The 27,146-nt window shown below is 49.5% G+C and overlaps 1 protein-coding gene across 2 annotated transcripts in view; it reads right to left on the minus strand.

Annotated features, from left to right (window-relative positions):
* Srrm4 (serine/arginine repetitive matrix 4) overlaps positions 1-26,252 on the minus strand; it is a 152,893-nt gene extending 126,641 nt beyond the window's left edge. For both annotated transcript variants that reach the window (XR_003842969.1, XM_021186662.2), the window contains exon 1: positions 25,756-26,252. Coding sequence is in view for 1 of the 2 variants with exons in the window: in XM_021186662.2 (XP_021042321.1) it covers positions 25,756-25,886 (131 nt within the window). In the remaining variant the exon portion in view is untranslated. The remainder of the gene's footprint in view (positions 1-25,755) is intronic.
* Between the last annotated feature and the right edge of the window lie 894 nt (positions 26,253-27,146).

Raw genomic sequence — 27,146 nt, forward strand, 5'->3', positions numbered from 1 at the left:
AAAAAAAAAAAGATTTTGCAGTGTTGAGGCAGTCAGTCCTCCACCGGGAGCCTGGCCTTCTCCCAAGGCCCAGGCTTCAGAGGACTCTGACTCTGGTTACTCATGTGTCCTCCAGTTCTTCTTTTTAAAAGAACACACACACACACACACACACACACACACACACACATTCACTCATCAACAGCAAGGACTTTTCCATTTCTTGTCATGGGTCACTGTCTCACCAGAAAGATGTGTCAGAGCTTGCCCCACAAAAGCTCCATATAGATATAGATGATGATATAGATAAACAGATAGAGATAGATCTGTGTGGGGGTGTGTTTGTATACAGATAGAGGGGGAAGTTAGGGAATGGTGAAACACTCGCATTAATATGTAACTCACAGAGACAAGTCATTCAGTTGCCTGCTGCACGTTCGGTGGGATGGTTGCTTTTCTCAAAAGATTTATTTATATTTATGCATGTGTGTGTGTGTGTGTGTGTTTGTGTGTGTGTGTGTGTGTGTGTGTGTGTGTTGTTATCATTGTTGTTGCTGTATGTGTGCAGGTACCCATAGAAGCCAGAAGAGGGCATCGGATCCTCTCCAGTTGGAATTCGAGGCAGTCAAGAGTCACCCACCAACGTGGGTACTGGGAGCTGAGCCTCTGGAAGAGCAGCAGGTGCTCTTAACCACTGAGCCATCTCTCCAGATGACCTCTACCTGTCTTTGCATACAAACGTGGCGCCCTTTAGTGAGTCCTATTGCCAGCTAGGCAGAATGCTATTGGTCTCCTGAGTGATAACCTTTTGTCCAAATGCTTTCTTTTTGACTGATACATTGTACTCCTCTGCTTATTTAGCAGACAGCGCTGGGGACTGTTTATGGTTTTGGCTTCATGACAATCACAGCTTCCAGGAGCCTCTTACAGGCCTCGTTTCCCACTGGAATTCACATCCAGACCCGGCCGTAAAGAAGGCAGACTTGAGTTTTAATCCTGATAAATGCTGAGATACCATTGTCCCAAACATCCTAATTTATACTCCCACCAGGCATGTGTATGCCTGTTGCCACATCAAAGCAGAATGGTATCACACCTTCTAGTTTTAGCCAGTCTGGAGGGCTAAATATGAAAGATCCTGTCGCAGTTAGGGTTTCATTGCTGTGCAGGGACCCCATGACCAAGGCAACTCTTATAAAGGACAACATTTAATTGGGGCTGGCTTAGAGTTTCCGAGGCTCAGTCCATTGTCATCATAGCAGGAAGCATGGCAGCATCCAGGCAGACATGGTGCTGGAGATGGAGTCAAGAGTTTTACATCTTAATCAGAAGTCAGCAGGCAACCAGGAGACTGTCTTTCACACTGGGCGGAGCCTGAGCATGGGACTCCTACACACCCACTCCAACAAGGCCACACCTCCTCTCACAAGGCCACACCTTCCTCCTAATAGTGCCTCTCCCTAAATGCCAAGCATTCAGACACTGGAGTCTATGGAGGCCATACCGGTTCTAACCACAAGTCAATTCACTTTTGCAGGACTCGCCAGGCTTTTTCATCCTTGACCAATATATATATATATACATACATATATATATATATATGTGTGTGTGTGTGTGTGTTTCACATATATATGTATATATGTATGTATACACATATACATATATGTATATACACATATACATTGTGTGTGTGTGTGTGTGTGTGTGTGTGTGTTTGTGTGTGGATGCGATCAAATCATCTCAGAAGGCCTTTTCAGAGCACCTACTGTGTGCCCGGCACAGGCCGTGAGGCTTTGTCTACACACAGAAAATAGTCTCCCACCACCCAAGACTCCATGGTTTCTGTAGTGAGAAGCTGAGAAGCCGGAGAATTAAGAAGGAAAAGGGGGAGCCCCAGGAAAGATGCTTGTGAAATCCAGTTCCCTGGCCCTGCACTCACTCACCTTCTCCCATGTTTAGTCTGAGGCTTGCATCCAGCAAGCGCCTGTCCTACCCCTCCAGTTCCCTGGCCCTGCACTCACTCACCTTCTCCCATGTTTAGTCTGAGGCTTGCATCCAGCAAGCGCCTGTCCTACCCCTGTCTTCTCTCTGCCACAGCACCTGGCATACAGCACTCAGTAGGCAGGTGCCTTTGCAGTGGGATATCCCTTCTTGTTAACCTCCCTGAGAGCTGGTATCCAATCGCAGCGGTCCAGAGGAATCAAGGCTCAAAGAGGTGTGAGGTAGGTGATAGAGAATGCTCCTTACAGCAAGCAAGGAACGCAGCCAATCAGAGCCCAGGAACTCTACCGTAACTCCTGATATGGGTTGTGGCTGTTAGTGAGTGTAGCTGGGGGCTCAGGATACAGGGAAAAGACGGACTTTGCAAATTCTAAACCTTTACTCTGCCCAGGGTTTGAGAGGCCTGCCTCTTTAGAGGCTGGAGCCTGGGAGTCCACGCCCTGCCCCAATCAGTCTGCACACCCATGCCTTCCTAGGCGGTGAGCTCTCCTACCACTACCTGCCAACCCCTGCCCCGTCCCCCTGCCACCCCCCACACGCGCACACACGCGCACACACACATACACAGTGGACCAAGGGCCAGGGTGCTGAGGCTGGGGAGTGGGATGGGGTACTTAGTTCTCTAGTGTGAGTTAGGCTGTTGCCTCCCAGGAGCGAAGGCTCTAAGATTTTGCTAATGATTGTGTCTACAACCTGGAGTAATCCAAGTGCGAGTGTGAATCTGTGTGTGTGTGTGTGTGTGTATGTGTGTGTGTGTGCATGTGCATTCCCGTCTGTGTACGGGGCCACCAGGCTTTCCACCTCACCCCACCCTGTGGGTTCATTACAGATTTCTCTTGGTAGTGCTGAGGGGTGGGAGGGGACGGGACCAGATGGCAGACAGGAGGGAGGCTGTCGGCCCTGCCTCCTCCTCCCCTCACCAAACAGATGCCCCCTGATGCCTGGAGGCGCAGGCGGGATTAGAGGGGGGAAACTCCGTATCAATTAGTGTCAAAGGCCGGGTGCTGGAGGGGGGAGGGGCGGCCAGTTGGCTCCGGCTGGTGGGGGAGGGGCCAGAGAGCCGGATAGAGGAGGGGATGCTCTGCAGGACCCACAGGGCCTAAGACAGATTCACCCTTACATAATTGGGGCAGCACCTGCCTCTCCCACAAGCCTAAAGAGGAGAAAGGCCAGCTTCCATCCTGCAGCTGGAGGCTTGAGCTAATCCTGTTCCGGCCGGAATATTATGAGGCGCTGTTAATTTTTTTTTTTTTTGCCATTAAATAACATTAGATTTACACAATACTAATAGGCATTAGGTTTTATTAATCTTCTTCACATTCTTGCGGCTGAAAATATATTAAAAAAAAATTCTACCATCGAATGACTAGCATTAATCTCCCAGCTGAACACTGCATGTGGACCAGACACTAGGGTGATTCCCGCTTAATCCTCTTGGTGGCCTGACAAGCCTTGTTTTATGGACAAAGAAAGTGGAGCAGAGAAGGGGACTCGGGTTGCCTAAAGCCACACAGTCAGTAAGGATAGGCTGCCATTCTTACTCAGGACTTAGCTAAGCAAATCAAAATAAGCAGGGGTTTTCAGAGCTCCCTCCTAGCGTGGGATGGGAGCCAGGCAGGTCTAAAGAAATAGTTCCTCTAAACCCTCACGTTTTACCCTAAAATAATCAAATAAAGAGAGAAACTTGAATTTCACATCCTGAGACCAAAATTTAAGCTCAGGCTGAGATCACAGAGCTGTGTGGCCTTAGGCAAATGTCCTAGCCACTCTGAGTTTGTTTCCTCTGTGTCTTGATGAGGTCCGGTAGCAATGGTGGTTGGGTGAATTTTTTTTTTTTTTTTTTCTGCTACAGATGTGTCATGGAGTACTACGTGGGTGTTAAAAATGGTGGGTGAGATAAACGAGGAGGGCATTGTAGTTCACATGTGTAATCCCATCACTTGGCAGGTGGAGGCGGGAGGGTTGCCGTGGATTCTAGACCAGTTTAGGCTGCACAGCAACTATTAGGGGGCTGGGGCTCCAAAGCAATACCTCACCCTGTATTGTCAAATGATTCTAAGTGCCCTCTTCCACGTTGGTTAGGGAACAGTGTGCACGGGAAGAAATAAATAAGAAGAGATATTCCCGAGTCATGTGATATTATGACATCTTTACCTCTTCTTTTACATCAGCGTTTACAAAGCTACTGTTAACAAAAGCTGACCATATCAGCCATCTCCCCCTCTCCTGTCCTATTCAGCTGCGTGGGCCTGACTCTGCACCCCGGGGTGTCCCCCCAAAGCCAGGGCCGATCTGTGGATGGATCTGAGCATAGGGTCAAGGAGCCTTAGGAAGAACCAGAGTCCACAACTCTGCTGGCCACCCAGTCACTTCGGTCTGGTTCTGGCTGGAATCAAAGCTCCTAGAGGCCCAGGGGCTTCTGGGGACGTAACGGTTAACCCACAAAGCCATAAAGCTGACCCTGGGGTGGCCCACTTAGGCGACCATCTGCCAGCCGGCCTGCTGCCAATCACTGGCAGACCCTGCCTTCTGCAGGCTCCTCTCAGCCCACAGAGCAGCCCACACGCTCCCTGGCCTTGGCCTCCGTGTCTGCAGCCCGGGCGCCTGGCTGCTCCCTTCCATCCCTCCCCCACCCCTGCAGCCTCATCCGCCTCTGTGACCCCGACCGCGGCGGGTCACCCGAGCTTCCCTGCTCTGTGGTCCCAGCTTAATGGTCGCCTCCCTCATCGCAGAGCGACTTCGCTGAGTCTCAGAGGCGCACAGTTGTTTGCCCAAGTAGCTAACTCTTGGGAAAGAGTTCAGACTCCTGAGGGAAAGGTGCCCACTCCACCCGAACACACACAGCCCATGCCTCCATATCCCCCGTGCGCCCGCCCCTGTCCCCAGGCAGAAATGCCCTCGGAATAAGCCCAGATGCCAGAGGTGTTGCAAAGAGTGTTAAAAGAACTCAGGGAACCGATTTCGAATCTCCACCCCAGCTTCTGCTCTGTCCACAGCAGGAAAGCCCATGGCTTTCAGCACTCTGAGCCCCAGGAAGTGAATAAGGTGGTGGGGCCAGCGTTTAGCCCCTCTTCCTTGGGCGCGCTGTCACCAGTACCAGGCCTGCATCAGAGCTGCTGCGCAGACCAGAAGACTGGGGAGAAAGGAGTTAAGCTGAGAGGTAGGTGGAAGAGGATCAACACCTTGGAAAGTGCCCAAATGTCAACCTAGCAGCTCAGGACTGACAGCCAAGAGAAGGGAGGGTAGGGAAAGCTACCCCAAACAGATGGGCTAGCCAAGGCACCAGGAGGTAGAAATGGCCACCACAATAATCAGTAATCTTCCAAATTCCTCCGGTGTATCCTTGTTTCCAAAGCTCTTTCAAATCCATTAGCTTATTGGAATCTCACGACTTCCCTGGACAGTAGACGGGTCAGCGGCCGTGAGCCCCATCTGGCAGGATGAGGCAACAGAGCTCAGAGAGGTTAAGCATTTTACACAAGGTCACACAGCTCATTTGTAGTCAGAATGCTGAGCAAGGGAGTCAGGTCGAATCTCAAAGCCAGCCAGCCAGCCGTGTATGTGTATTTGGAATCCCGTCCTCTTGTTTTCTAATCTGGTGCCCTTAACCTTGTTTACCTAGTGATAAAAGAGCCACAAAAACAATAATAAAGCCAACACATACCGCTCGCTTTGTGGTAAGCATTGCTTTGAGCACCCGATGTATGTAGTATTTCATTTAATACCCATTTTTTTGCCTTGTGTGGCAGCTGCATTAAAGCCTACTTTGAAATAAGCATATAAATAAATAAGCAATATCAGTTCTACAGGGGGCCTGCTGTGGGGCTCCCCAAACCTTGTCTGCCTTAGGAGGGTGGGGGATGCCAGGGGCTCTGAGAAGAACACTTCTTTGCAGAGAGCTTGAAGCCAATGAACTGTGGCCTGAAGAAGCCAAGGTCCCATTTTTTGATAGATGGGCAGTCAATGGAGCACCCCTGTTTTAAAGCTGTGTCCTTCAGCAAGTGATGGCCATCATGTGAGCCTTGGTCTTGTGATCTGTCATGGGGAGTTGATGGTCACGTCAAGCTGCAGGAGCCACCGATGGGGCTTGTTCATCTCTGGGCACATGCCAAGTGTCACTGCAATGCAGTGGAGTGGCCATAGAGGGGACACGCCTCATATCACTGAAGAAGGGACAGGAACCGGGAGAAGCACGGTGTGGTTTGGGGACAACTGGTAGGACTTCTTCTTTCCGAGTATTGTACACTATCTCTGGTTTCTGCTGCTCAGGCTCCCCGCCCCACCCCCCACCCCACCCTCAACAGGAAGCTAAGTGAATCTGGGGGAATCCTTATAGAGTGAGCACAGTCTTTATCTTGCCTGTCAGTCCCTACTCCCCAGGTGAACTAACTCATGAAGCAGGTTGCAGACAGTCTCAGGTCTGTTGGAGTCCTTCCGGTTCTGATGTACCTTTTTGCCAAAATCGATGTGCTGGCAGCATCTGTTAGCCACGGGTTAGAAAAAGAAATCTGAGTGGCACAGAAATCCAGAGAAAGCCAGGCCTCCCAGAACACACCGCTGTCAGGAGCAGCTGCTTCAAACCCACTGCATCTTTGTAAAAGGGCAAGCTGGGAGAAAGTTTGCCTCTGTGGGGACCCTCGCATCTGCTCTGTTAGAGGTGTGGACACAAAGGAGGATCACGTGTCAGAGAATGATGCTCTCTCTGTAGGAGGCAGATGACAGCCAGGGGCTGGTAGCACTGGAGGCTGAGGCCCCCTTACCTCAGCATTTCACCACAATGGGGTCTTTGAAAAGGAAAGGACGGTGGAAGTCCCAAGACTATTGAGAAATAAATGTGGAGGGGACACATGGAAAAGGCAGACTCAGACCTCCTGGGGAACTTGCAGAAGGACCAGCGAGCCTGTGTGAATGAAGGGTTAAGGATGTCGCGGAGCCCCAGAGGCTGGAACTCAGGGTGGGATGGTATCAGGGAGGTTCTGAGCTAACTATCTGTGGCCTGCGACTGGAGGACATCAGTAGCTTGGAAGGGTAGAGTGGGGAGAGGAAGTGGCTCAAGTGGATTGGTTCCATTTCTTTGTCTGATTCTTGACCACGATGGTACCCGGAGCCTGCCCATCTTCCCCCATGTCTCTCCTCCTTGACCCAGAGGTGGCAAATGCAGAGATCATAAACCTCTCTGTGACATGTTGCTTATGAAACCAGGGCTAGATGTTAGCCCTCTGCTGGACTGCCTATAGCTATGTGATCCTGTGTGAGCAGCAGCGTCTCTCTGGTCTCCAGCTTTCTCAACAGAAGAAGGAAGACAATGAAGATGTAGGATGAAGATGTGAGGGTAAAGCTATATAATTGAATAAACACTCGGTAAACTCTGGGTATATTGCCATTCATATTCCCACCAGCTTGGCTTCTCACACTAGGCAACAGTTGCCCTCCATTGCAAGGGTCGGGGACCAGTTCTCTCAGTGTGGGAACCACTTCCCTTAGCATCTAGAGCCGGCCACTCACAGATGGTCACTGCATCTGGATGACCTAGAGCTCCAGCTGTGGCTGTTGTCATTGAGAATGGGATGGAGGCAAAGGCTGTGTCCCTGATAAGGTTTGTCAGTCACTCTCCTATTCCCAGGGGGGACAAATGTCTATGATAAGCAATTAAAAAGGAAGACAGGTGTATCTGAGCTCCAGGTCTCTAAGGAGCTGATATTTCCGAGGAATTAGTCTATGCCTGGCTCTGTTGTGACGGGCCTGGGGTGGAGGGAGATCTCATGGAACAAAGATGCTGGCCAGAAAGCAGAAAGGTAAGGAGTTTCCAGAAAGCCTGGCTTTTTGAGACCTACTGTCTCCAACCAGACCCTATCTACTAACAGCTGTGACTTTATCAATGTATTAGCCTTCTGATGAAGTCAGAGCCCTCAGGATCAGATTCAGTCCCCACTCAGATGAGTCAACTCATTAATTCTACCTGGGACCTGAACCATTCCTTGATCCGGTGTATCCAGGCTGTGTATGCTACTCCACCCCACCTCCCATGAGTCATTTAATAGATAGCAGAGTGAATAGGTTGACTGTCCCGGTCTCGTCACAAGGCTGAATGTCACATAACCTTTATTACTCTCTGTACCAAAGAACGCATGATTATATGTGTGCTTTAGGTCTGTAGTGGTTATTCCTGGTTGTCAACTTGACTACCATCCAGAATTGGAAGGCTCACCAGTGATCTTAATCTGGAGTCTGGGAGATACAAGTTTCTGACTTGGATCTTGGCATGGAGATCTTGAGGCATAGTGGCTATGAATTCCAGAAGATACAGACAGGGAGATCTCCGAGTTCAAGGTCATCTGGGATTAAAGGCGTGGTGGCACACACCTTTAAACTGGGTCACGCCTTCTGCTGGAGACCTACCTGAGGACATTGGAAGAAGGAAGATTTATTCTCTCTTCTTCACCTCCTTGCCCTGTGGGACTGAGCAACTGCTAGATCCTTGGACTTCCATTCACAGCTGCCGCTGACCATTGTTGGGAGTTGGACTGCAGACTGTAAGTCATCAAACAATTCCCTTACTATATAGAGACTACTCATAAGTTCTGTGACTTTAGAGAACCCTGACTAATACCAGGTCCAAATGTGTGTACACAGCCAAGAGGCACCTCACGCGGATGCAGAGTATTTCTTGTCATAATGGCAACACCGGGAATTGACATCAGAGGTTTGGGGGATGAGGCTGGGGTCCCGTGGCCAGATCACATTAAGTGCTGACTTACACTAGAGTCGGTCCAGTCGCCCCTGTTTCAAGCTGCTTCTTGAGAAAACTCATAGCAAATGTAATTACAGCCCAAGGCAAGGCTCCACATGGCTGAATGGTTTATAATCACAGAATCTGTGTTTGAAGGGCACACACACACCTTCCCTCTCCTTCCTTTGCGCTTGTCTGGGAGACGCCTCTTATACTCAGAACAACATCACCCAGCTGTAGCCTGTGCGAGGGTCGAACAAATGCAGACCAACAACCCCGGGATCGTCATTACGAAGCAGTCACCGAAAACATGGGGTCTGCAGCTTTCGGTTATTAATACTTTGAGGATGTGTGTGGTTTCTTGGTTCCAGTGTTTGGTTTTCCAGGGAGTTATTAGGCTTTGTGTATGTGTGTGTGTGTGGGGGGGGTGATGAATATAAGTGGATGTTAAAGATGACAAGGCCAACTCCAGCCAGTCCCCTGGTAATGGCTCATGCCTATATTTAAGGAGAGCCAGTCTGAGAAGTATTGCTTACTCCCGGAAGATGGCCTGAGGTGTGTGGCTAGGTCTCGATGGTGCAGTGCCCATCTCTGATGTGTGCCTGTGATGGGGCTCATTCCCAATTTGATGTCTCCAGTCTGCACAGGAGCCTTGCGGAGAGATTGATAGATTCTATTCTGTGGCTGATAAAACTCAGGCTTGACGGGGTGAGATCACACAGTAAAAGCACCCTGGCCTGTTCTCTCAGGTTCCACAAGTCTGGTGCACTATGTCGTGTGCCAAAGTGCCGCACACAAAGCTCAGCCCAGAGCACAGAAGGGGGGGGTCCTTCCCAGAGCTTGGCATTATTTTTAAAAATGTTTTAAAAGTAAGAGTTTCGCTAAATAGCCCTGGCTGTCGTGGAATTTCTATGTAGAGCAGGCTGGTCTCGAACTCACAGAGATCTGCCTGCCTCTGCCTCTCCAGTTCTGGGATTAAAGGCATATGCCACCACACCCAGCTTAATCTTTATTTACTGTTACTGTGTGGGCAAGGGTGGGGGAGGATGCTATGGTATTATGAGTTAAACGAATGAACCCACATGATATACTCAGAACAACGCCTGGTGTGATGGCTGTTTTCATAAATAACTCCTAGTTTTCTCATCTCAGAGATGGAAAGGAAAAACAAGCCCCCTCCTTTCCCAATGATTCCACAATTTGGGGCTCTTTAAAAAATGCACAGCACAATTCTGCAGATAAGATAAATCACCCTTAAGCTTCACACAGGCAGGACACAGCTGGGGAAAGACGCAGCAAGAGAGAATCAGGCCCCAGGAGCCCATACTCCCCCCCCCCCCACACACTTAGCTGATGGGTGATATACTATATCTCTGGTTAATAGTTTTTGGTAGAATTTCTGCCTTATACTTTTCCCCCCCCCCCCCACCACACACACACCTTCTGCATGATACTCAGGTGCTCCAGGTGAGACAAAGCTGGCATGGTCCAGACTAGATGGTCCAGGGTCCCAGCAGTGGGTCTGACTTCTGCAACTCCCTAGCACACTGCTGGCAGCACACCAAGCCAGAAATAGTGCCTGGATGCAGGACATGTCCTCCACCACTCGCCTGAGGAGATTGTGAAATGTGTGCTCTCGGCTCAGCATCCTCATACTCAGCAGCCCTGTGCTCTGCTTGCTCTCCTGGCTCTTCACACCCCACCAGAGTTCAAACTATGCCTCCCCTCTTCCAAGACAGTCAAGTCTCCTGAATACTGGCCTGCGTTCAGCTTCTCCAGCTCTCACAAGACTCAATAAACACTTATTGTCCACCCAGAGTATGCCAAACACCAAGGTAAATGCTTTCCCCATGCATGCATACTACGTCCTTTTATCTCCGAGTCCTCACCCACACTGATTCCACCTTGGTGTGTTCAACACTGTAGATTCACAGTTCTCAGTAAATGTGAGCTGTTCCCTGAGCCTTGGGCTGAGATGGGAGTGTGGAGATAAATAAGACAAAGACCCTTGGCCGCATGTATACATCCTCCCAGCAATTAAGACGTTCCACTATGATTCTCTATTGACACTTCTATCTCTCAGCCTAATGGTTTATGTATTTAACAGTAATTATCAGAGCTGGTTAACCACTGACTAGCTTCTTTAGCCTAAGGCCAACGATATCTAGCCTCCTGAGATACTGTTTGCTCCTCTGCAACACGTGCTGTGGTGGGGAAATGTTCTTCCTGAAATGGACATTAAGTAAGATACTGAATGAGTAAGCATGGCATCAGCAGCTTGCATGGTGGCTCCTTGATAGTGACCGGTTGATATGAGCCCTCAAAGTAACACCCCCTTCTCCAAAAAAGAGATGCCTATCATGTGCATCATAGCCTCCTAATTCTGCGCCAGTGGCAGACATCACTAATCGATCTTAGACAGCGTACTACAGCCTCCTTATGCTGCACCAGTGACAGACATCACGAATCGATCTTAGATACAGCCCCAGAAGCCACCCCAACACAGTGCTCCTGGCAGCCATGATTAGTTGACCATCTACAGAGCTCTGCCATCCTGTTTTTAACCACATAGTTCAGTATGTGGTCACCCTAAGGAACATCTCCTTCCTCTTGGAGCACTCTCCTTGGGTGTTGGGCTAACCTCCCCAGGTGCTGAGCTGTGTGTCTCAGGCTCAGGTGTGTGCGGGAGGTGCCAGCTAGATGTAGGCACCCTTGTTAATTATCTTGGAGAAGTTACTTCTCATTGCCAGATAACTTGACTCTCTCGGGTAAAAGAATACTGGATAGGAGAGCGATGGTTGAAAGCTGGATGCCTGGCATCTCCGGGGTGTGGCTTTGCACTGCGGCTCTGCTCCGAAGCTTGGTTACATCCATGCATCCTTCTCTTCACACTGGAGATGCAGTCTCAGAGGCCTGGGGGCGGGGCTTAGAGACTAGTGCCTGAGCAGTGGGGTGATGCTTTTGGGATCCTAGCCTCTGAAGATTGCTTGCTCTCTCTATTTTCCCTCCCTTAGTCAGGTTATGGCTCTTCTGTCTCTGCCCAGGGAGGCTGTGTCAAGGCTGCAGACAGGAAGGATGTAAACACATCCAAGTGTTTGCTTTCCAGGAGCCCTGAAGCCCTTGGGAGGGGGGCACTTAGGAGACAGACTCAAAGAAACACAAAAGAAGAAGAGCCCCCTGAACAAAGAGATTGCTTCTAAGTAGGGAGAGAGAAAGAGAGGGAGAGAGATGGAGAGAAAAAGGGGGGGACCAGTCAGGTGCCACTGGGGCAGGGATGATGTATATCACCATGGTAACATGTTTCAACTGATAGGCGATGGCTCGAGTTCTGCCAGGCTGGGGCAACCTTGGGCAAGCAACCTCTCTGAACTTTTCACTTGCAATATGAAGGCTGTTTTCAATTGTGCGTATAAATAAGTGGGAATGGACAGTAAACCCTGGGGCTTAAGAAATGTCTACTCGCCCCACTGTCTACCTTGTCTCTGGGTCTATGCCTCTCCCGGATGTCATCTTGGAGTTTAAGTCTGGTCAGGGACACGCGTGAAGGTCAAGAACTGTGTTTCTTGGCCTTCCTAAGGCTGCGACCCTTTAATACAGTTCCTCATGCTGCGGTGACCTCCCCAACATAAAATTATTTTCTTGCTACTTTACAATGGTAATTTTGCTTCTGTTAGGAATTATAATGTAAATGTGACCCTCATAATGTAAATGTCTGATATGAGACCCATGTGGGGTCACGACCCACAGGTCAAGAACCACGGGTCTGGAGGGATAACTAATTAGTGAGCATTTGCTGCTCTCGCAGAGAATCTGGCTTCAGCTTCTGGCACCTACACCTCACACTGGTCTATAACTCCAGTTTCAGGAAATCTGATGCCCTCTTCTGGCCTCTGTGAGCACCAGTCATTTACATGGTATGTGAATGCAGGTAAAAGACTCATACACATAACATAAAGCTAAGTACGTCTTTAAAAAGGAATGAATATGAATCACAGCTAACACCATCTGTCTCCTTTTCCCCCCAAAAAATGTATCCCATGTGTGAGAACGGAGGTTTTGACCAACCTGGTGAAGGCCACACCTTGCCGGGCTCAACATGAAGACAGGTGAGAGTTCAGGTGACAGGCTTGAGCCCCAAGTGTCACCTTCAAGGTTCCCAAGGCTCCATGAGTCACTTCGCTTCAGGTGTGGCCTCCTCGGTTCTGTTTCTGACAGCGGTGACTGCCAGTCTGTTCTCTCAGAGCTAATGATTTATAAACATGTCTCCCAGACCCTAGTGTAAGCAACCTCAGAATGGAGGAGTTTTATTAATTGCTAGGCTTTGCTTGTGATAGGAGATCAATGCTGGGTGAGGACATAGGTGAGCAACCGAAAGCCAGATGTGAAATCCCTTGACACAGGTTTAAGGAGAAGGACCATGGCAAATGCTGTGATTTTTGTTTGTTTGTTTCTGACAGGAATGAAATAAATACAGTCGTGGAAATCTTCAGGGCAAAAGTAAACCCAGAGGAGAAAGAAAACAGGGGGTCTCTGGGGGTCTCTGTGTTCCAGCTGCTGTTTGGATTTTGAGACAGCATCATGCTCTGTACCTAGCCTAAACTTGAACTCCCGAATCTCCTCCCTCAGGCTCCCCAGCGATGGGATTACAGCCGTGTCCTACGGAGCCTGGCTGCTAAGAGTTTGAGAATAGAAGATAGAAGCAGATGATCTGAACTGTTAACGTCTTATAACTAGTTAAATAAAGTGGACGCGCAATTAGTATCGGTTGGATGGGAAGATGGAGAGACGGGTATGTGGACGAATGGGTGAGGAGATGGATGGACAGACGGATGGATAGATAGGTGAACAGTAGGGTACAGGGATGGATGGATGGATGGATGGATGAGTGGATGAAAGGGTGGATGAATGGATAGAAAAAGAGAAGTCTGGAAATATGAATACATGGAGAATTAATTCTCTTGCATATTGAATGAATGAATGAATGAATGAATGAATGAATGAATGAATGAATGAATGAAAGATAGATGGGTGGAAGGACAGTTGGATGGATAACTAGGTGATGGATATAAGATGTATCATGAATGAATGTACTAGAAATTAAATAAGGGCTGGACCAAGTTCTCAACAATCATGAGAAATCATATATGTGAAAACTTACCACAGCTGCCCAATGCCTGGGTCTAGGATAGCTAGACTGGGGTAGATGGTACCTGTGCCTAGGAGAGCTAGCCTGGGGTAAGTAGTCTCATTTAAAACTTACTCTCCTTGTCTCTATTTCCTTGGAAAGCTTGCTTAGGCTACGACATGAATGTAGCATCAAACTGGCAAGTCCCCAAACAGAAGCAGCAGGCAGTGCCCAGTGAGTGATGTCCTGAGATGTGCTCTCTCTCGTGCCCTACTGTGGTACCACGATGGAGCAGGATGGAGCTTTGTGTTTCCATTTGGTGCCCCAATTTCCTTCCTGTGTCTGCCGAGCAAAGCAGGTGTTCCAGACAGTGTTACCAGCCTAAGATTCAAGCCCTAGCTTGCACATTAGCAAGCTTTGTGACCTTGGGTAAACCACCTCTCTGATCTTAGCTACAAAGTTTCACAGTACCTAGCTGTCTTAAAGGATGGCTGACTGCAGATAAAGCATTTTGCTTAGGGTTGGGCAAATACCGAAGTACTCAAAAACTATCCCCCGTAGTTACGATCACGTTATTTGACCTGGGTGTGGGGAGATGGGGATTTCCTTATACTGGGTGGCTTGGACATTTCCCATGACTATCTTTCTCCACCTTTGTAGTCAAGGATAGACCTCTAGAACTCTTGGGTTGAAGGTTTACCCCGATCAGGGGGAAACAGCACTGTGTCTTACATAGCTCTTTCATCCACACTCAAATTCTCTTTGGACAAGAACTTGAGTAGCAGAGAGCAGCCATGTCCAGTACTCAAGTCGCACCAAGGGTCAATAATCAACTGCCCCATCTCTGTGTAACAGACTAGACTGCTGGGCTCAGGGGTAGCTAAGGACATGCTCATAGCCACACAGTGCTTTACCCAGAGGACCGGAGCTCTCCCAGCTGCATGCCCCACCTCCACCCCCAGGCACTTAATGAACATCTGCTTCATGAATGAGCGCTCAGGCTTTCCTGTGGTGGGGTGGACAGAGATCTGGGGACACAGAGCACACGATATGGAGGGCTATAGCAGTGGCACCTGGGACCCAAGTGTGGGTGGCAAACATCAGATGTCTTTAGAAGCAAGTCACCTGACCCACAGCTGGGATCTCCATGGCATCCTCTTCATCCTGAGATCTCATGGGGGGCAGGGGAAGCAATACCTCCATCTCCACTGGGACCCTCCTCTCAGCTGCTGGACTGAAACCACTACAGGAGGATTGATGAATTGATTTATTACATGCTGGTCCTCACCATGGTGACATGAGCAGAGCAGACACCCTGATGTTTTGCGGGGGCCGCTCTGGCATCCAGCCTGTTCAGTAGCTAGAAGTGTCTGGGTCATTTCTGCCCTTGCTCAGTAGGTCTGCACTAGAGGACCTAGAGACTTTGTAACTCAGAGGGGTGGGAAAACAAATTTGGAACAAACACTGTAAGACCTCAGTGTCTTCTCCTGTAAAATGGACATAAAATTGATATCTACTGTTGTAAAGACTAAGGGGACGCTCACAGTGGTGTGTGTGTGTGTGTGTGTGTGTGTGTGTGTGACAGCACTAACGGCAGGAAGAGTGTGTCTGTTTTTGCACAGTCTAACTTCAAGCAACTTGCCCCACAGCTCTAAGCTCCTTGTGCCTATTTGTACAAGGAGGATGGATCAATAGTTTTGCCTCTTTCCCCAAGGACCGCCAAGCCTCGTGATGTCTTGGGACTGGATGCCAAGTGGCACGTAGCTCTTAGAATTTCTTTCTGATGTGTCCTTAAGTGCTGTCCTTGCTCTGTGTCTCTCTGTCCCTACATTACTGAGGCTATGTTTAAATTCCTAAAATGTGCCCTCTGGCTGTGGACTGATCGCCACAGTAAGGTGACAGAGGGGCATAAAGGGTTGAGCGGTACAAAGCACAAGGATGATAATGGTCTCTCATCATTTCGCTCCAAATATCCTGTAACATGGCTTCCATTCCACGCAGGACCAGCGCTCAGACACCTACCCCATCTCTGGAAGTGGACAGGGCCCCAGAATCACCTGCCACCTGGCTGTGGGAGGGAGGTTTGGGCAAGCGAACTGGACAAACAAAAGCCCATTGTCTCCTGGAAGTGCTGAATGAAACCTGATGCCTGAAACAGCCTAGCTGCTCATCTGTTCTGCTGGGCACAGTCTGGGGCAGATGAGCATCTCATCAGGGTCCGCAGGTCGGTCAGTGGACAGCATATGCCACAAGAGACTTTTAAGGGACAGGAGGGGCCTGGGGTGGCAAGAGAGGACTGGTGTTTGGTCAACTGACTACAACAGAGATGTTCATTCAAACCAGAGACCACGGTGCTGACAGTGTGTGTGTGTGTGTGTGTGTGTGTGTGTGAGAGAGAGAGAGAGAGAGAGAGAGAGAGAGAGAGAGAGAGAGAGAGAGACTCACTGACTCACTATGTGGCTCTAGCTGACCTAGAGATCACTGTGTAGATGAAAGCAGTCTTAGACTCACAGAAATGCACCTGCCTCTATATCCCTGGTGTTGGGATTAAAGGTATGTGCCACTACACTCAGCTTTCCTCTTTTAAAAGTATTTCTCTTGAATTATGTGCACGTTTGTGTGGTGGGATGCATGCCTATGGTGTGCAGGTGCCTATAGAGCCCAGAAGAGGGCGTTGAATCCCTTGGAGCTGGAGTTACAGACATCTGTGAGCGACCCAATGTGGATGCTGGGAACTGGACTTGGGTCTTCTGTAAGAGCAATACATACTCTCAACTGCTGAGCCATTTCCCTAGATCAAGGGCTTATTCTTTTTCTCTGTGTGTCTGTCTCTCTGTCTCTCTCTGTCTCTCTCTGTCTCTCTCTCTGTCTCTCTGTCTCTGTCTCTGTCTCTCTCTCTCTCTCTCACACACACACTCACACACACACACACACACACATCTCAGCAGGTGAATAATGAAACGTCAATATGCACATGTATTTATACATTGCATATGCTTCCTGCTGTTAAGCACATTCTAAAATGTGTCTCCTCAACCTGGAAACGGAGCCATGGAAAGGCCTCTAGACTCTTCAGCCCTAACATTTTGGGGCTGCCCCTTTGTGGCTTCTGTTTTTCTCATCTGTGCGTTTGACTTACTCATCATCAGACACTTAATTCCTGTAGTGAGTTCTAGGATCACAAAGATGTTATCCCTGGCTTCTGGCTCAAACTGGTCTCTAACGAGTCCCTTGAAGAAACATTGTAACTGATGACTTTTGGAGATTGTTCACCTTGGCATCTTTGTAACAAACACCACAGTTATTCACACTCACAGGCAGAAAAAGCTTATTTGACTCACAGTTTTCTCTTTCTACAGTATGGATCAAGGGGACTGAACTCAGGCCATCAGGCAAGTGCCTCTACCCACTGAGCCATCTCGCTGGCCCATGCCTGTCTTCTGATGGACCTGTAACTGCCATTCAGACCTCCAGCTCTCTGGTTAAGCTTAACTTTTAAGGAAGCCAGTGAACAGTGGCCCATAGGTGGGTGAACTGTGAGAATCCACCAACTAAGGGATTCTCTGCCCGAGACACATCTATGTCCAGAGGATCTTAATATTTGTTTTGAACAGACACATGTAGACATAAATTACTTAATAAATGTTTTAGGCTTCCACTCATACCTGTATTTGCTTTGGCTTTGTTTCTATGACATTTTAATTCGGAATTTTATTTCACAGAGCTCCGGGCAGAGGCTGAAGTGCTGAAGTGTATGGGAACTCCCTCTGCAAGATGTCAAGGTGGGAGTGGGGAGGGAGGGAGAGAGAGAGAGAGAGAGAGAGAGAGAGAGAGAGAGAGAGAGATTCCAGTGCAAGGAACCTTTGAGGTTCACACACCAGGCCATGAGACATACACCAGACTCATCCCCCCTGCCACGTTGGGAACGAGATTTATCACCAGGATTCAGACGCCTAAATAACATCTTTTCTAGTGTCCTAATCTGATGGGTCAAGCTTAGACTCAGCGAGACTGGAAAGTTCACTGCTTAGCTTTCACACTGGCAGGAGCTGCGCTGTTCAGAGCCACCCCTGGCTGCCTTAGAGTCTGGGCAGAAGCCCAAAGGAGCAAATTGAAATAGGGACCCAGGATGCTAGGACAGACACCCCCTGGGGGGAATTGGGAGTTGAGGGACTAGGGTCTTTTTACCAGGCTCGCAAGATTTCCCTTGATCTAGATCCTGTTGCATCTTGGGAGGCTTCTATAGCTCCTTCTCTCCTGCTCTTCAGATGGCTCAAGCAGCTTTCACCCCAGGGCCTGTTTCCTCTCAACCAGATACTTTGTTTCCACTTGTCTTTCTAGCCTGCTCCATCTCATCCAGGTTCCTGCCAACTACAATCCACAAACTGGTTCTTCCCCTCACCCTACACCCCCAAAACATCACCCGATCTTCTATTTGCTTATTTATTTGGTTCTTCATTCTGGGTCTTTTTTTTTTTTTTTTTTTCTCTCTCTCTCTCTCTCTTCCAGAAGAGCAGGGACTTCCTGTTGCTCGATTGCTGCTACCGTACTGTGTAGTATCTCAATAAAAACGGTTGCAGGCTTGCAGCTGCTTTTGCTTTGTGAATTCCTCTTCCCAGGGTGGCAGTGCTAATGTTAGATGGCTGTGGGCTCCCTGCCACCCCTCCCCCAACCATCCCTGCTTGCTCAAAGAACACAGAATGCATTTATATTAGCTATCTAGACCATGAAGGACTAGAAACCTAATGGCCCACACCAGAGACAGTGCCCTTGAGCCAACAGCGGGGAAGTTGGAGATTTTGTGTTATATGAGCCATTCCCTTCCAGTGCCCCTCCACAGGTGATGCCCCCTGCAGGTGATGCCCCCACAGGTGATGCCCTCTACAGGTGGTGCTCCCCACTGATGATACCCCCCCACAGGTGATGGCCTTCCTCTTACTCCCCGAGACCCTCCTGAGCACAAAGGCCCCATTTCTTCCTCCTCCTCACATCTCACTGGCAGATTAAAATAAGGGAAAAAAAATGAAGCCATATCCATTTAATGGGTCAGATACTTAGGGAGAACTGTAGGCATGAGCAAGTGTCCCCGTGCCACACTGGCTGTCTCTCTTCCCTGTTTGAACCACACCCCTGTATGCTTCCTTCCCAACCCCCACTGGAGTACATAAACCCGACTACTCAGAGTCTCCTTTTCTGAAAATTATGAAGCCCTTGACTGAGAGAAGCCACACTTCATTCAACTTCTCCTCCCTGATGGGCCTGGCTTGCAGGAATAATAAAAACTGTGATTTATTATTGATAACAAGGACTACCACAGAAGAAGCTCTTCCCATGTGCCAAGCAGGCAGTGCAGCCCATAAATGAGCCCATTCAGTCCTCTCAAGGGTTCTTTGAAGTGGTTGCTATTATTAGCCCCATTTTATGGATGAGGAAATCGAGGTCTGAGGTGGTGTCACTTGCCAGCAGCCTCCTAGCCACCGTGTTTGTAGGTAGTAAGAAGCATGGGTTTGGCTCCTTTGCCTGGCAGATTCTGCACACAGACGCAGAGCTCCGTCTCTTTAGAAAGCTGCAAAGTCACATGCAGAAATAAACAGGGGCACTCAATGACATAACAAACTCAGGTCTGATGGCACACATTGTCACCTCAGTGCTGGAGAGACAGGGACAGGCTGATCTCAGGAGCTCACTGGCTGGCCAGTCTACCTGACCGGGCAGGTTCTAGAGGAGTGAGAAACTTTGTTTCAAAAAGAAGAAAAGAAAAGCAACATCCAACTTAGTCTTCTGGCTTCCTGTGTGCACACATATACACCCATGTGCATGTGTATCTGTGAACACACACACACACACACACACACACACACACACACGAGAGAGAGAGAGAGACAGAGAGACAGAGAGACAGAGAGACAGAGAGAGACAGAGAGACAGAGACAGACAGAGAAACAGAGAGAGAGAGAGAGACAGAGAGAGACAGAGAGAGACAGAGACAGACAGACAGAGACCAGGCACAGACATACATACTCACAGCCTTGGCATGAAGAACATGCAAAGCCAGGGAGTCTGAACCCGCCATGAGCATCCTTCCATGCCTTAGAAGAGTCTTAATAACAAGCCACTGAAGAACTCTCGCTAAGCCCCTATTCTACCTTGCAGGAAGAACAGATCCAGCTGTCCAGAAAACGGGAACAGGTTTTTTAAATCTATTGTGATCCTGTACCATACCTGAGGTACTCGAGGAGTGTAAGGTTCATTACCGGGGACTTATTACAGAAATTAGGGTTTGGGAGGGATGCTCCCCACTACAGGGTAGCCTGCCAGTAGCAGTCCATGGGGACCCACAAGTCCGATGGCATTCGCTCTAAACTCCTGACCTCTACTGGATCACATGCCTCTTCCTTGAGCCAGCCAGACATCTTTATCTGGCGAGCCTCATTCTGACAGGAGGGTGAGTTTGTTTGTAGCATAATATGGTTCAATGGCATTGATTAGAATCCTCTGAGTGTCAGATAGAGGTGGGACTGGGAGAGAGAGAGCTCAGCTTTCTCCAGACTGGAACCTCGTATATTCCAACAACTCATCCGATGTCCCTTGAACATCTCCCCACTATGCTTCTTTAAGATACCGCAGTTGTCGAGCAGACACAGAGGTAATGTCGCAAAGGGTCCCCCGCCACTAACCCCTGTGCCATTCAGCAAATTTCAATCTTTCAGATTGGGGAATGTTTGACCCAAGCAAAGTCACTCCCTTCCCCGAGAAGAGCTTGTGTTCATTGCCAGAACAAGCATTTTCTGTGACCCTCAGAACATTGGCTCTTCAACACGGGTTGTCAGTAAGGCACTATCCAAATGCCCCTCACCCTGATCCCAAAGACGGAGTAAGCACAATTGTGTGAACTGATTGCCTGTCACCAAGGGGAGTCTCAAATTAAATGGTTCAGAGGCTTTTTTTTTTTTTTTCCTGCTTTACAATTTGGCCATCTTTCCCCTCATGCAGTAAAACCTCCAATAGTTTGGAATTTATGATCCTTTGGACAGGGACTGGGCTCCAGTAGGCTTCTGGAGTATTCCGCATGGAAGGGATTTTCGAAGAAAATTAATAACTTGCCAAGCAAATAGAAAGGGGAGTACACAGTCTATTTAAGCGGGGGGGTGGGTGGGAGGGGGGAGGAGGGGCTGCCGTTCTAACCCCCAACAAATGCTCATCTGCAAACAATTCATATGCTAACCTCAAATGATTTTTTACACGTTCATTAAGTCCCCTGCTCTGACTGCTTATTGATATGATGATTACGGTCTGGGCTGGCTTCAAAGGCTAGCTTCTGCGGATCAGGAACTTCTTAGGTACAAACATTTTTTGAGGCTGAGAAAATTAACAAAGGAATTAAGGGACCATTAGATGTAATGGTGTTCTTTGGTGGGGATGAGAGAACTCCCTAATGTTGTTGATCTTAACTGATTCCTGGGGTGGGGGTGAGGGGGGTCCTTGTCAGGTATTATAGGGTGAGGATTGACCTCACTGGACCTTGTCTTGGACTCTCTCTCCACCACCACCACCACCACCACCACCACCTTATGGTTTCAGCTGTCAACTTGTCACAACCCAGAGTCTTCTGGAAAGAGGGAGACTCAATTTAGAAATTGTCACCATCAGACTGACCTGTGAGCAAGTCTGTGGGGGGTATTTTCCTGATTAATGATTGATGGGGGGAAACCCAACCCACTGTGAGCAGGGCCATCCCTGGGCTGCTGGTCCTGGGTTCTCTAAAACAGCAAGCTAAGCAAGCCACGGGGAGCAAGCCAGTAAGCAGCGCCCCTCCATGGTCTCTGCATCAGTTCCTGCCTTGAGTTTCAGTCTTGACTTCCCTTGGGGATGGAGTGTGACTTGGAAATATAAGAGGGAATATACTCTTTCTCCCAATGTAACATATGGTCAGGGTTTTATAACAGCAGCAGGGAAGCAAACTTTTTCTTTCTCCCTCTCTTGGTTTCTCTCTTACACTCCCTTCCTTCCTCACCTCCCCGCCCCCCCCCCACACACACACACCTCAGAGTCTCACCATGCAATCCAGGCTGATGGTGAACTCACTATCCTCCTTCGGTGTCCCGAGAGCTGGGTCTGTAGGGGTGCACCCCTAAGCCTGGGTTTCCTATTTTACTCTTAAGATGTTCTTGATATGAGTTAGAAATTCTATAATTACTCCAGACTTGATAAAACTCAGAGTGAAAGCATGGCATCAAAAAGTTTGAGACTGTCAATTCCCAATGTCACCTATACAAACCAAAGGCTATTATTATCTAAGGTGTTTAGAGATCATTTCAAAACTCAGATACTTCTTCATTGCGCCTCCCCCTTCCCCTGCCCCCAACTCAATAACCAGAAGAGAAAAGTTAGCCTTCTGTGGTGGTTAATCTCAGCTGTTAACTTGGTGAGAGCTAGAGCCACCAGGATGGTGGACTTCCGGGCATGTATATAGGAAGTGCTCTTGATTAGGACAATCGAAGCAGGAAAACCACCACTGTGGGTGGCGCCATTCCCTGGGCTGAGGCTGGGGGAGAAAATGGCTGCACCCGAATGTTAGCATTCTGTTCCTGGCTATGGATTCAATGTGATCAGTTTCCTGAAGCTCCCACCCCATGACCTCCTACCATGTTGTTTTACATGATGAACTACAGGCGGAAGTTAACCCTTTCCCTCTTGAGATGGTTTTTCAGATTTGCTTTTTTTATTTTTTTATTTTTATTTTTTTATTTTATCAGAGTATCAGGAAGAGAAAGAAACTAAGCTACTTACATGGATGTGGAACTCTGGAGTCATCCCTACTTGATCCGATGTGTATTAATTTCAAAGCAATTGAGCTGAACTTTCGTAAGGCCGATTGCTAGCCTGATTTGAGGGTGAAATGAACCAGAACTGGAGACTTTCTGTTTCCTTTTAGCCGCTACGAAGTTCCTTCCAGGACCAAGGTTTATCCAGTAGAGACTGTACAACACACACAGGCACACACACACACACATACACACACACACACACACACACACACACACACACACACACACACACACCAGAGGTAGAGCATGGCTCAGTCCTCAGCGTTGACTGAGATGGTCATGGGTACAGTTTATAGTTTCAAACTGACAAGCAGGTGAAGTGAGGTAAAGGCTCGGCAGCTCCAGGACAGCACCTGGGTTTGTCTGGTGCTTGCTCCAGGAAGCACAGAAGCAACCGCGATGGTACACGGGGTGGCAGTGGCGGTGTCTCCCTGTGCTCGGCTGGCCATCCTGCCGACTGAGCCAGACATCTGCTAGAAATTTGATACATGTTAAAACTCTGCCTCATCAAGAATGCCTCACGGGAGGGGGAGCGGCGGGGGGGGGGGGAGGGAGGAGCCAAGGGGGATTCTGCTTAGGAAGCAGTTGTCTGATGTGTGTATGTTGCTGTGAAATCAACAACTTAAAACCCATACCTCAGCGCCAGTGCTAATTTGTCTGCAGCCACAGAGTCACAATATACAAAGGAGGGGACCCCCCATCTCCAATCAACTATTAAGTGTGTAACCAGCGAGACTGGCTGGTGGTTTACCCCACCCCTCCCCCATCTGCCCACGGACAGTGACTTGTGCCAGGGTTCTGACTGAGTTGGGCTTGACTCAAACAGCTTAACATGTCTCACAAGAACAAGCCTTGCCTCCGAGGGAGTCACGGGATTCTGATGAAGCGACTACCTATAGAGTCTCTTTTCCCGTCCTCCTCCTAAGAGCTTGACTTTGGCAGTGTGACATTTCCACCCTCCTCCAGTAATACAGAATGCTGGAAGGGAACCGGGAACTGACCGCCACTGCCTGGGTCGGATCTTACAGTCAGTCTGTTGAAACACAACTAAGCCCACTCCTTTCTGGGAGCTTGGATGTAAATGCTCCCTGAAGTCTCCACCCTGGATTAGATAAAACATCTCCAAGCCAGAACGTGCTCTACAGAGAGGAACGGCCAATCACATGGGGGTATTCTTGTATAATACCAATCGAGAGCTTTATGGAACTCTGACGTTAACTTCAAAGGTGTTCTTCCAGGACGTTAAAATATATCAAGAGTGAGGAAATACCGAGGGCCCATGAAACTCTTTAAAAGTCACACGCAACTTAAATGAAAATGAACAAAAGCAGGAGACTAGGATGTCTCTCAGTTGAGTCATATGATCAAAGCTATTGGCTAGAAAGTGGTATGTTGGTAACATCAGACAGACAGGCAGACAGACAGGCAGGCAGAACCATGAAGGTTCCAAGCATGGTAATATTAGGGACACTCGTCTAAATGAAAACAACAGCAAGAACCTGATTTCCTGCCTGTGTGCCCCTAAAATAGAAGACCGTGGACCAAACACTTCTGCCACCAGACAAATTTCCCCTGGTCCCACCTGCAAGGCCATTTTCTCTGACCACTGTAGCACTGATGTGCCAACGGTAGATGCAGGGAGGTGAAGCTGGTGGCAGAAGACCAGGGACGTAAAAGCGCTGACGTCAAACTCTCCACCAAAAACCTCTGAGCAAGCAGACAGTGCCAGCTCTAATGACATCTGGTGTCACGTGCACCCCTAGACCCCCCCACACCTCTCCAGGCAGAATCAGTGGGCCTCCCAGCCCCTCTCGTGTGCACAAGTCCACTCAGCTTACAAGATCTCCATTCTGCGGATCCTTCCTGCTTCCTGTCTACCCATTCCGCCCAACATGAGATGCTCCATTTGTTTAAAAGACCTGTTTGAGCATCAGTCAGAACAAAGAAAAGTTCCTGGATGTGGGTTTACTCTTCTCGGATCTATTTCTCCAGGCAGCCTTCGTTGACCCCATACTTGCTGGGAAGTTCAGAGTTAGTTGGAGCTGGATGAGGCGTCTGACAGAGGCTCTTTCCCCAGACATGTTTCCCATCCAGTCCCTAATGCAGCCTGCCAGGATTAATCAATCCTGTGTGCGCCATCCCCCCCCCCCATCGTCCCTTTAACTCTCAGAACCACTCAGCCAGCAGCAGCAAGAGATGAGTTTTTATACAGCCTCGATTTTCTCTGACAGAGGGCACAGCCTTCTCAAAGTCTTCTGAATCTAACGATCTAGGAAAATATTGGGTTTTTCTCTGCTGTGGAAGGCTCTGTGCCCCTCAACCCCCTTTTCTCTTCTTTTTTTCTCCTGCCTTTGTATTTCTTCCCTTCCTCTCCCCTCCTGTCTTTTTTTTCTTTAAACTACTGCTCCAGCACCCCAACTCATTCCAAAGTTCAAAGCCACCAGATCCTTTCAAAAAATAAAATAAAGTAAAACTTTCAATATTATCTTCATGCTGACTTTGAGCTTTAGAGTTTTGGTTTTGGGTGCTGGAAAGGAAAGAATTCAACACCACCAGCAGCCTAGGCTAAGGCACGGAGGAGGGTGCTGCTTGGAGCGAGTGTATCTGAGAGAATAGCATATGGGCTTTTGTTGAAATGTTCAGAGCCCTGCTAGTTTCTGAGCTGAGGGTTAGAATGCTTGTATTGAACACCGGCTGAGCCGAGTTCATGTCTTGTACAGCATCCCCTGACACCTCAAATCAACCACTGCTTTGCTTCCCTGACCTATGTACTTGGCGATAGCTCGAAAAGTTTTCAGTCAAGTAGGTACCCCGAGCCACACCGCCCACCCTAAGAAAGCAAGGGGGTTAGAATAGGAGGTGCGGAGTCTGTGGGAGTGTTGTTCCCCGTCAAAGAATTCCTGTTCCTTTTCAATAGCCTCTTCCTTACACAAGCGATAATTTCTCATGTTCCGGCGTGAGATACCGGGTACGACGGGCATAGTCCAGACACCCTGTTCCAGGTGCCTGCGTCCACCCGTCAAGATTCTGGGGCACAGGCAAGAAAAGGGGGGAACCTCCCAGTGTCCCTAACTCATGAACGAGCTCATTACCTTGGCATTGGCTTGCGGGCTGTGATACTGGCGACGATGATGCTCTCGGGACGCGGAGTGGCCACTGCTTTGAAGGTCCCTTTCCAGAACTTCTCAAACAGCTGTTTCTCGCCCTGCTGCAGGCTCGCCATCCTGAAAGCCCAAGGAGCCCGGGAGCCTGGGGCGCTGTCCGAAGTGCTGAAACGTGGTTTCCAAACCCGATGACACGCCCTGGGCTCCGGGGCGCTGTCCGCGTGAAACCCCCAAGGGGTGGGGTGGGGAGAGATCGGAGTTCAGGGCGGGGGATGGGATAGAACGGGACGTCTCCGGTTAGGCAGGCAGCGGAGAAAGAAGGTGGTCCCCCGGCTGGGTTCACCTCTTGGCTTGGCTCTGAGCTGCGCTGGGAGCAGGCTGAGCTCCGCGTCCTCGGCGAAGCAAAGCTGGGCCGGCTTTCTCTATCGCGCAGAGAAACAGAGAGGAGGCGACCGGGGCGTCTGCCGTGCGTGCGCGTGTGAGCTCCGGCGCGCCCGGGTTTTGTCTCTTGCACAATGTGACGTTGGAAGGGGAGGCTGGTCGCGCGAGCTGTACTTTCCTCCCTCCCCTTCTCCGTCTCCTCCTTCCCCAGCAACCCCTCCTTCCCTGGCTCAGCCTCCCGCCGCCATCTGCATAACAAAAGCCCGCAGGTCTGAGGAGGAGAAAGGGAGGGGCGAGCGCTTGTCTCCGAGGCCCCGTGGCCACTGAGTTGCGACTCTGACCCCTCTGAGAAGCGACCCCAACACCTCAAACAGAACCAAAAAGGAGATCCTCTCTCTTAGCCCTCACCCCTCCTCGGTCGTCGCAGGCCTTCCCCTCAACCCTTACATGCGCACTCCCAGGCCTGGGCCACCTCCCTATCCTTTTGCAAGACTTGAAGCGCATCTTCCTTTGAGGGAGCTACTAAAAAAATGCCCCACCTATCCACCCACGCCAACCTGCCTTCACCCACCCCACTTCTGGGATGGACTGCCGAGGTCTGCAAAGTGTGTCTGTGGGGGTGCCCCTATGATTTTCTTTACGCCTGGGGGGCCGCGGGCTCTTCCACCCCCACCCCGAAAATGCCATTTGACGGACAATCCGTCACCAGCGCGGTTTCTCGCCATCTGTCGAGCCGGCCCCCACCCGCAGAGGGGCGCAGCGTCACATCTGTGCTTGCGGCGCTATAAAGGATATCTCTTTTGTGCCTCGCAGCCGGCCTGCTTCGCGTCCCCGCTGCCAAAGCCCTCCAAAAGAACACCCCTCCCCCACCCCCCTGAGAACCCGCAGCCTGGGTGTGAAACAACAGTCCGATTTGGCAAAGAAAGACTGAGGTGGGGAAAGGGGGGGGGAGGGCTTCCGAGGATTACAAGTAACTTTTTGGTCTTTCCATCTTCTTC

Source organism: Mus pahari, chromosome 23, assembly GCF_900095145.1.
Source record: "Mus pahari chromosome 23, PAHARI_EIJ_v1.1, whole genome shotgun sequence".
NCBI lineage: Eukaryota > Metazoa > Chordata > Mammalia > Rodentia > Muridae > Mus > Mus pahari.